This window comes from Pristiophorus japonicus, unplaced genomic scaffold (genome assembly GCF_044704955.1).
Source record: "Pristiophorus japonicus isolate sPriJap1 unplaced genomic scaffold, sPriJap1.hap1 HAP1_SCAFFOLD_208, whole genome shotgun sequence".
NCBI classification, from domain to species: domain Eukaryota; kingdom Metazoa; phylum Chordata; class Chondrichthyes; family Pristiophoridae; genus Pristiophorus; species Pristiophorus japonicus.
In genome coordinates this window covers 272,845-283,429 of record NW_027251778.1, presented here as the reverse complement: position 1 = coordinate 283,429, position 10,585 = coordinate 272,845, and the positions used below count along the sequence as shown (strand labels likewise).

General features: G+C 45.7%; 1 gene segment (V, D, J or C); it reads right to left on the bottom strand.

The window, feature by feature from the left end:
* Positions 1 to 2,991: 2,991 nt before the first annotated feature.
* On the bottom strand, positions 2,992 to 8,089 carry LOC139244971 (T cell receptor beta variable 30-like). The segment is given in 2 exon segments: positions 2,992 to 3,251; positions 8,017 to 8,089. Coding segments are annotated over 2 exon segments (333 nt in total).
* Between the last annotated feature and the right edge of the window lie 2,496 nt (positions 8,090 to 10,585).

Genomic DNA, 10,585 nt, shown 5'->3' with positions numbered 1-10,585 from the left:
GCGGCTGAATGTCCTCCTGTTCCTGTGAACAGGCTGTAGGGGCTGATTGGGCATCCTCCTGTTCTTGTGTAAACGACGCAATTGTCTGATAGGCCTCCCATTCCTGTGTAAAAAGTTCGAGCTGCTGAATGGGCTTCTTGTTCCATTGTAACAAGCTCGACGGGCGGAATGGCATTCCTGGTCCTCGGTAACTGGCTCCAGGAGTGATTGGCCACCAGTTCCTGTGTAACAGGCTCGAGGGGCTGAATGTGCCTACTCCCGTTCCGTCCTGTGTAATAGGCCTGAGGGGCGGAATGGGCCTCCTCCTGTTTCTGTGTAACAGGCCCGAGGGGCTGAATGTGCCTCCTGTTCCTCTGTAACAGTCTCGAGGGGCTGAATGTCCTCCTCCTGTTCCTGTATAATAGGCTCGAGGGGCTGAATACCCTCCACAATTCGTGCGTAACAGATTAGAGGGGCTGAATGGGCCTCCTCCTGTTGCTGTGTAACACGCTTGAAGGGCGGCCTGGTCCTCCTCCTATTCCTGTGCAACAGGATCAGTTGCATGAATGACCTCCTTCTGTTCCTGTCTAACAGGTTCGAGGGGCTGAATGGACCTCCTCCTTATCCTGTATAACAGGGTCGAGGGGCTGAATGGGCTTTCTCATATTCCTGTGTTCCGATTTTGAACCATGTTCTGGGCACTGGTGTGTTTCATGGTCTAGAGCGCCCTCTACTGTCCCTGTGGAAACACAAAACATACTGTCAGTGTTTAGAAAGTATTTACTTGCATTCCAAATTTCTAAACATTTGTTTGTATTTACTATCGTTCCGCCTTGCTATCTTTCTTTATTTTCTCTATCTTTACATCCTACTCTTATATTTTTTCATTCTTTCCTTCCGTCTTTCATTCTCCCTTCAGGAGGAGGACACAGAAAGGCTACAAAGAAATTTGGATAGGTTAAGCGAATAGGTCAAGGTTTGGCAGATGGAATACAATGTCCGAAAGTGTGAGGTCATCCACTTGGGAAAAAAGCAGTAAAAGGGAATATTATTTGAATGGGGAGAAATTACAACATGCTGTGGTGCAGAGGGACCTGGGGGTCCTTGTGCATGAATCCCAAAAATTTAGTTTGCAGGTGCAGCAGGTAATCAGGAAAGCAAATGGGATTTTGGCCTTCATTTCGAGAGGGATGGAGTACAAAAGCAGGGAGGCCCTGCTGCAACTGTACAGGGTATTGGTGAGGCCGCACCTGGAGTACTGCGTGCAGTTTTGGTCACCTTATTTAAGGAAGAATAGACTAGCTTTGGAGGGGGTACAGAGACGATTCACTAGGCTGATTCCAGAGATGAGGGGGTTACCTTATGATGATAGATTGAGTAGACTGGGTCTTTACTCGTTGGAGTTCAGAAGGATGAGGGGTGATCTTATAGAAACATTTAAAATAATGAAAGAGATAGACAAGATAGAGGCAGAGAGGTTGTTTCCACTGGTCGGGGAGACTAGAACTAGGGGGCACAGCCTCAAAATACGGGGAGCCAATTTAAAACCGAGTTGAGAAGGAATTTCTTCTCCCAGAGAGTTGTGAATCTGTGGAATTCTCTGCCCAAGGAAGCAGTTGAGGCTAGCTCATTGAATGTATTCAAGTCACAGATAGTTAGATTTTTAACCAATAAGGGAATTAAGGGTTATGGGGAGTGGGCGGTTAAGTGGAGCTGAGTCCACGGCCAGATCAGCCATGATCTTGTTGAATGGCGGAGCAGGCACGAGGGGCTAGATGGCCTACTCCTGTTCCTCATTCATATGTTCTTATGTTCTTATTTCTTTCTTTTATTTTTACTACATTCCTTTCTTTCTGTCTTCCTATTGTTCTAACTTGCTTCTCTGCGCACTACCCTATAAAACACATTTTTAATTTGTAAAGACCTCTGACAGGTTCACCCCTCAGACTTCTCTTTTCTGGACACAACAGCCCCAGCCTGTTCAGCCTTTCCTGATAGTTTGAACCTCTCAGTTCTGTTGTTATACCTGTTACTCTTTCATTGTCCTTTCTCCAGTGCCTCTACACCTAATATTTCACTTTTATTCTAAACCGCCAGGTTGTCAAAAAAATATTTTCGGTCTGCAGACTAAACGCGACAGGGTTCACCATCCACAGGTGTTTACTGCCATCGAAGCATAGAAACACAGAAAATAGGTGCAGGAGTAGGCCATTCGGCACTTCGAGCCTGCACCGCCATTCAATTAATTCATGGCTGAACATGCAACTTCAGTACCCCATTCCTGCTTTCTCGCCATACCCCTTAATCCCCCGAGTAGTAAGAACTGCATCCAATTCATTTTTGAATATATTTAGTGAACTGACCTCAACAACTTCCTGTGGGAGAGAATTCCACAGGTTCACCACTCTCTGGGTGAAGAGGTTTCTCCTCATCTCGGTCCTAAATGGGTTACCACTTCTCCTTAGACTGTGACCTCTCGTTCTGGACTTCCCCAACATTGGGAACATTCTTCCTGCATCTAACCTGTCTAAAGCCAACAGAATTTTAAACGTTTCTATGAGGTCCTCTCTCATTCTTCTGAACTCCAGTGAATACAAGCCCAGTTGATCCAATCTTTCTTGATAGGTCAGTCCTGCCATCCCGGGAATCAGTCTGGTGAACCTTTGCTGCACTCCCTCAATAGCAAGAATGTCCTTCCTCAGGTTTGGAGACGAAAACTGTACACAATACTCCAGGTGTGGCCTCACCAAGGCCCTGTACAACTGTAGCAACACCTCCCTGCCCCTGTACTCAAATCCCCCCGCTATGAAGGCCAACATGCCATTTGCTTTCTTAACCGCCTGCTGCACCTGCATGCCAACCTTCAATGACTGATGTACCATGACACCCAGGTCTCGTTGCACCTCCCCTTTTCCTAATCCATGGTGTTTCCTGCCATGGTGGGGTTTGTGTCGAGCCCCTCCATCTCCCTGAATCACTGTGCAGACTCCAGGTGCAGTAATACACAGCCAACTAATGCGCCCGCAAGCCGGAGGACTTCAGGTTAAACTCCTTGTCATTCGGTCGCTTGGCAGTAAAACTGTCCACCGTCCCCTCTGGATCCACGAAATTGGTGCTCGCAGAGATAAACATGGACTGTAGCTCCTTCCCCGGGTCCTGTCTGTACCAGTACATGTAAGGGGTGCTTGCTCCCTCCACAGTGCATTTCAATTCCACTTCTTCCCCGGGAAATGTAGAGACAGCGGCCGGAGTTTGGCGGATAGACTGTGAGCCTGGGAAAGAGACAGGGAGAGGAGCTGGTCAGTAAATAGGGATAATCTGGGGAATGGGATAGAGAGAAAGAAAGAAAGAAGAAAACAAGGAAAGAAAGAAAGAAAGAAAGAAAGAAAGAAAGAAAGAAAGAAAGAAAGAAAGAAAGAAAGAAAGAAAGAAAAAAGAAAGAAAGAAACAAAGAAAGAAAGAAAGAATGAAAAAAGAAAGAAAGAAAGAAAGAAAGAAAGAAAGGAAGAAAGTAAGAAAGTAAGAAAGAAAGAAAGAAAGAAAGAAAGAAAGAATGAAAGAATGAAGATCTTACGAACAAGACTTAAATTGTAAAAGTTCCTTACACTGAAACAAGAATATCGGACCCACTAACTGATAAATCTTTGACTTGAAGATTTCGCTCAATAACGAAATGAGCAAGAACAGGAGCGGGGAGTCTGTGAGGAGCCAAATCCGCTCTTTTCAAATCATTGAGGAAAATATGAAGAATGTGAGGAACTGATGCAGTTTGGACCATCCATCCCCTCCCTCTGATAGACAAAAAAAAGCCCCTCCCTCTCTGATTGGCAGATAAAGCCCCTCCCTCTGAATGACAGACAACGCCACTCTCTCTGACTCACAAACCAATCCCCTCCCTCCCTGATTTCCAGACAAGGATCCTACCTGTGATTGAAAGACAAAGTCCCTCCCTCCCTGATTGTCAGCTCCTCCCCTCCCTCTCTGATTGGCCTTTGATTGGAGCAGATGGGAAGTGCAAGTTAACTGTGGAGGAGCAAAGGGATTTCGAAGACCATGTCCACAACTCACTACCAATGAGCGGATAGTTGCGGGGGAAGGGAGCTGGAATACATAGAGAAAGATTTGATGCTTCAGTTGCACACAGCCTCAGTCAGAATCCATCTGGAGAACTGTCTTCAGTTCTGGGCATCGCACCTCTGGGTTAGACTTGCATGGGCTTCAACACAGATTCAGCAGAATGGCCGCAGGGCCGGTGGGTTAAATGAAGTGGACAGGTTGCATCAAAGTGGCTTGTATTACATTGACTATAGGAGATTCGGCGGTGAGCTGATTGAGGTTCTTAAAGCATTAAAGGGGTTGATATGGTAGATAGAGAGAATCGATTTCCTCCAGTCGATGACACCAGAAGGAAGGTACAGAAACCTAAAATTAGAGCCAGGCCGTTCAGGCATTGCATCAGAAACCACTTCTTCACACGAAGAGTAGTGGTAATATGGAACTCTCTCCTCCAAAAGCTGTTGACATCTTGGGTCAATTGCAGGTTTCAAGACAGAGTTTTGTTCGGGTATGGGTGCCGCGTGATATGGGGCAAATGAGTGAAATATTGATCGGCCATGTAATAACAGATTGGGGCAGCAGGTTCGAGGGGCTGAATGAGCCTCCTCCAGTTCCTGTGTAACCGGCTAGCGTGGCTGAATGGGCCTCCTCCTGTTCCTGTATAACAGGTTCAAGGCGCTGAATGGGCCTTCTGCTGTCCCTGTGTTTCAGGCACAAGGGTCAGATAGGCCTCCCGTTACTGTGTAAAAGGTTTGACGGGCTGAATGGGCGTCCTGTTCCTGTGTAACAGGCTCAAGGGGCTAAATTGTCCTCCTCCTGTTCCTGTGTCACATGCTCGAGGGGCTGAATGGACCGCCTTCTGTTCCTGTGTAACAGGTCGAGGGGCTGAATACCCTCCACCTGTCCGTGTGTAACAGGCTCGAGGGGCTGAATGACCCTTCTGTTCCTATGTAACGTGCTCGAGGTGCTGAGTGGGCTTCCTGTTTCTATCTAAAAGATTAGAGTGGCTGAATGGCCTCCATTTGTTGCTGTGTAACTGGCTCGAGGGGCTGAATGTGCCTCCTGTTACGGTTTACGGTGCTCGAGTGGCTGAATGGCCTGCTGTTCCTGTGTAAATGTCTCGAAGGGATTCCTGGCCTCCTCCTGTTCCTGTGTGACAGGCTCAATCGTCTGAATGGGCTGCCTCCTGTTCATGTGTAACAGGGTCGAGGGACGGAATGTGCCTCTTCTTGCTCCTGTGTAACAAATTCGAGGGGTTGAATGGATCTCCTGTTCCGATGTAACAGGATCAAGGTGCTTGTTAGGCCTCCTCCTGTTCCTATGTCACAGTTTCGATGGGTTGAATGGCATCGTATTCCTGTGTAACAGGCTAGAGGGGTTGAATGAGCCTCCTCCTGTTGCTGTGTAACAGTCTTGAATAGCTGAATGGGCCTCCTCCTGTTCCTGTATAGAATACACACGACGGGGTGAATGGGCCTTCTCTTGTTCATGTGTAACAGCCGCGAGGGGCTGAATGGGCCTCCTCCTGTTCATGTGTAACAGGCTTTAGGGGCAGAATGGGCCTCCTGTTCCTGTGTAACAGGCTCGAGGGTCTGAATGGGCCTCCTGTTCCTGTCTCACAGGTTCTAGGGGCAGAATGGGCCTCCTCCTGTTCCAGTTTTCCGATTGTGAACCGTTTTCTGGGCACATGTGTATTTCATGGTCTAGAGCGCCCTCTTCTGTCCGTGTGGATAAAGAAAACACATTTTCAGTGTTTCAGCAAATACTTTGCTTACATTCGTAACTTTCTAAAAATTCGTTATTATTTCCATTATCATTATGCCTTTCTATCTTTGTTTAATTTCTCTATCTTTCTTCCCACCTATTTTTCTTACTTACATTCTTTCATTCTTTCCTTCTGTCTTCTTTTCTCTCTTGCTTTCTTAATTTTATTCTTCCTATTTTCCTTTCTTTCGCTCTTCCTTTCTTTCTTTTATTCTTCCTATCTTCCTTTCTTTCTATCTTCCTATCTTTCTATTCAGCTTCTCGACCTCCAGCCTATAAAATACATTGTTAATCTGTAAAGACCTCTGACAGGTTCACCCCTCAGTCTTCTCTTTTCTGGACACAACAGCCCCAGCCTGTTCAGCTTTTCCTGATAGTTTGAACCTCTCAATTCTGGTGTTATCCCTGTTAATCTTCTTTTGCACCTTCTCCAGTGCCTCTACACCTAATCTCTCACTTTAACTCTAACCCGTCTCTGCTTGTTAATATCATGTGTACAAAATGTGTACAATGGAGTACAAAAGCAGGGAGCTCCTTCTGCAACTGTATAGGGTATTGGTGAGGCCGCACCTGGAATACTGCGTGCAGTTTTGATCACCTTACTTAAGGAAGGATATACTAGCTTTGGAGGGGGTACAGAGACGATTCACTCGGCTGATTCCGGAGATGAGGGGGTTACCTTATGATGATAGATTGAGTAGACTTGGTCTTTACTCGTTGGAGTTCAGAAGGATGAGGGGTGATCTTATAGAAACATTTAAAATAATGAAAGGGAAAGACAAGATAGAGGCAGAGAGGTTGTTTCCACTGGTCGGGGAGACTAGAACTAGGGGGCACAGCCTCAAAATACGGGGGGAGCCAATTTAAAACCGAGTTGAGAAGGAATTTCTTCTCCTAGAGGATTTTGAATCTGTGGAATTCTCTGCCCAAGGAAGCAGTTGAGGCTAGCTCATTGAATGTATTCAAGTCAAAGATACATAGATTTTTAACCAATAAGGAAATTAAGGGTTATGGGGAGCGGGCGGGTAAGTGGAGCTGAGTCCACGGGCAGGTCAGCCATGATCTTGCTGAATGGCAGAGCAGGCCCGAGGGGCTAGATGGCCTACTCCTGTTCCTAATTCTTATGTTCTTATGTTCTTATGTTCGCTCTGCAGAATAAATGTCACAGCGCTCACCATCCACAGGTGTTTGCTGCCATGGTGTGGTTTGTGTCGAGCCCTCCATCTCCCTGAGTCATTGTGCAGACTCCGGGTGCAGTAATACACGTCCGCCTGATCTGCCCGCAGGCCGGAGGTCTCCCGGAAGAAGTGGGTGTTGTCAGTGCTCCTGGCGGTGAATACGTCCATTTCACTGGAGGGAGTGACCGTTCCAGCGTAAGAATAGAAAAGGTTCTGAGGTTCCCGGTCAGGATGCCACCGGTACCAGTAGAAATATGAGCAAGCTGTTGCTTCTGTGTAAAGGCACTCAATGCTAACCGGAGTACCCGGGGAATTGAATACTGCAGCGGGGGTCTGTTGGATCAGCACGGCCCCCACATGCGTAAATCCGAGAAAGAGAGAGAGTTAGAGATCGAGATAAACCCAGGGAGAAATTGCATAAAAACACCCGCCATGAAGTGGCAGGGGAGGGTAGAGAGAGTGAGGGAGGGAGCGGGCGAGAGAGACAGAGAGACAGAGCGAGATGGAGAGAGCGAGAGATGGAGGGAGTGAGTCAGCGGAATGGACAGAGAGAGAGAGAGAGAGCGAGGCAAAGAAAGAGAGAGAATGAGATACAGAGAAAGATAAACCGAGCGACAATCTACACATTACCGGAGGATGAGAATTACACATGAATAGAGAGCGATAGAAATGAGACAGAGGGAGAGAGAGAGAGAGAGAGAGAGACAGAGAAAGAGGCAGAAAGAGACACAGAGAGACAGAGGCAGAAAGAGAGACAGAGAGACAGAGAGACAGAGACAGACAGTCAGAGAGACAGAGAGGAACAGACAGACAGATAGAGACAGTGACACACAGAGGCAGAGAGAGACAGTGACAGAGAAAGACAGAGATGGAGACGTGGGAGACAGAGTGACGGAGACAGAGAGAGGGAAAGAGATAGAGACAGAGAACACACTATAAACCGAGGGGGAGAGAATCTAGACCAGCTCGCGCTGTGAAGGGACACACGGGGAAATTAAAGTGAGGATGACTGAGATCTCACAGCCCAGCTCCACCTTACCCGTTAACACCAGCAACACAAACCAGAGCTGGGACATAGGCATCTCTGTGGGGAGGGAGATCTGCGGGTTCATGGTTTGCAACCTCTGAATATCTCACAGTTCTGGGACTGTGGCATTTACTGACCTGCTGCTCTCCAATGTTCAATGTGCGGGTGGGAGGGGCCAATCTCTCTTCACCAGTTCATTGGCTCCTTCATCGGGACTGGTCATTCCCGGGGCGGGGCTAAAGTGGACTCCGGTTAAAGAGTGCTCCACGGACTCTTCACCTGAGAGGGCAGTGATGGTGAAAAGGGAATTATATTGTGTGTCTGACTCACTCTCAGGGTTTAATCAGGGAATGAAAGATTTTAACTCTGTATCTAACCAGTAAGAGAGAGATTTATCCCCAGGCGTGGACTTTACTCTGAGTGTAATCATTAAAAGACAGGTCTTCCTTTGCTTTGCCGTTCTTTCTAACCTTCGCTCTTTCTTTCCTTCTTTCTATCATTCGCTTTCCTTATTTATTTCAGCCGCTCCTTCTTCCCTTCATTCTCGCATTCTGACTTTCTCTCTTTTTTTCATTTGCACTTTCTCGCTTTCTTTATTTCCTTTTTTCCTTCTTTCTTTATTTTCTTCTTTCTTTCAGGCTCTCTTTTATTATTTTTTCTTTCTCTATTTCTTTACTTCTTTCATTCTCTCTTTCTTTCCTTCTTTTGTTCATTCATTTGAGCCTCCCACTTTCTTTCATTTTTTTCATGTTTTTCTTTCTTTCAGTCTCTTTTTTTCTTTTTTCTCTCTTTATTTATTTTCTTCTTTCAATATCTCTTTCTATTCTTCTATCTTCCTTCTTTATCTCTCACTCGTCCTTTCGTTTTTTGGTTTCACTCTCTCTTTCTAAACCTCTTTCCTCCATTTACACTTTCTATCTTTTTCTATCGTTCTTTCCTTCTATCCTTCTTTCTTAATTTCTTCATTTCTTTAATTTATTCTTTCTATCCTTTTTTCTTCCATGCATTAATTCTCTCTTTCTTTCCTTATTTCTATCTTGTTTTATTTCTCTTTATTTTCTGCTTTCCATCTTTCCTTCTTTCTCTCTAACCTCTCCCTTTCTCTTTCCTTTTTACTTTCTCTTTTTATTTCCAACCTTCCCTCTTTCCTGCTTTCTTTCTTTCTGCCCGTTTTTCCCTTCTCTGTCGGTGTTTCGTAATATCTTTCTTTTTTCATTGATTTATTTCTGTTATTCTTTCTCTAAATCCTTTTCCCTTCCATCGAATCAAACTCTCAATGTTTCTTCCAACTTTCTCTCCCTTTCATTATTTATCATTATTCCCCTCTCCTGTCAGTTGATGTTATTTCTGTCTTTATTTCTTGCTTATAATTAATTCACTCCATTTTTCATTCGGCTTCGCACATTCATTTCCGTTTTCTCTTTTTTACTTTCTTTACTTCATTTGATCCTTTTTTGTTACATTCCCCTCCCTTGTATTCCTGATAGCGTCCTTTCATTTTTCATTGTGCTACTTCAAATGTTATCTTTCTTTCATCCAATGAAATTTATTTTATTTCGAGCGACGGTTTATTCTTTATTTCCATCTCTCCATCTCGAGAGGAACAAAATGTGATCTCTGCTGCCTCCTGCTGACAATGCTGTTATATGCTCGTCCCATCCACGAGCGGGGCTAACTGCAGATATAGTGTACAGAGAGTCACACAGACAAACAGATAGAGAGAGAGTCACACAGACAGACAGATAGAGAGAGAGACACACAGACAGATAGATAAACAAAGAGACAGACAGTCAGACAGATAGACAGATAGACAGATAGACAGACAGACAGACAGATCGACAGACAGAGAGACAGATAGACAGACAGAGTGATAGGCAGACCGTCCGACAGATAGAAAGATAGATAGCCAGACAGGGATACATACAGTGAGAACAACAGACAGACAAACAGTATGACAGAATGACAGACAGATAGATAGATAGACAGACAGACAGTAAGATAGATAGGCAGATAGACAGCCAGACAGACAGTGAACCAGGCAGTGAGAAAGACAGACAGACGAACAATATGACAGACAGATCGACAGACAGAGAGACAAACAGAAAGACAGATAGATAGGCAGAAAGAGAGACAGGCAGACAGGCAGCTAGAGAGATAGACTGATAGATAAATGGGTAAATAGACATACAAACAGATACACAGACAGAGACAGATTTATCTCTCACAGGTGTATGTTGCCATAGTGAGGTTTGTGTCGAGCCCCTCCAACTCCCTGAGTCACTGTGCAGACTCCAGGCATAGTAATACACGGCCGACTAATCCGCCCGCAGGCCGGAGGTCTCCAGGTAGAAGTGGGTGTTGCTGGGTCTCCTGGCGGTGAATCCGTCCACCTCACTGGAGTGAGTGACCGTTCCAGCGTAGTAATAGAAAAGATTCTGAGGCTCCCGGTCAGGATGCCACCGGCACCAAGTAAAAGTGGAGCTAGCTTCTGCTTCTGTGCAAAGATACTCGATGCTAACTGGAGTGCCCGGGGAATTGGATATGGAAGCAGGGGTCTGTTGGATCAGCACGGCTCTCACAT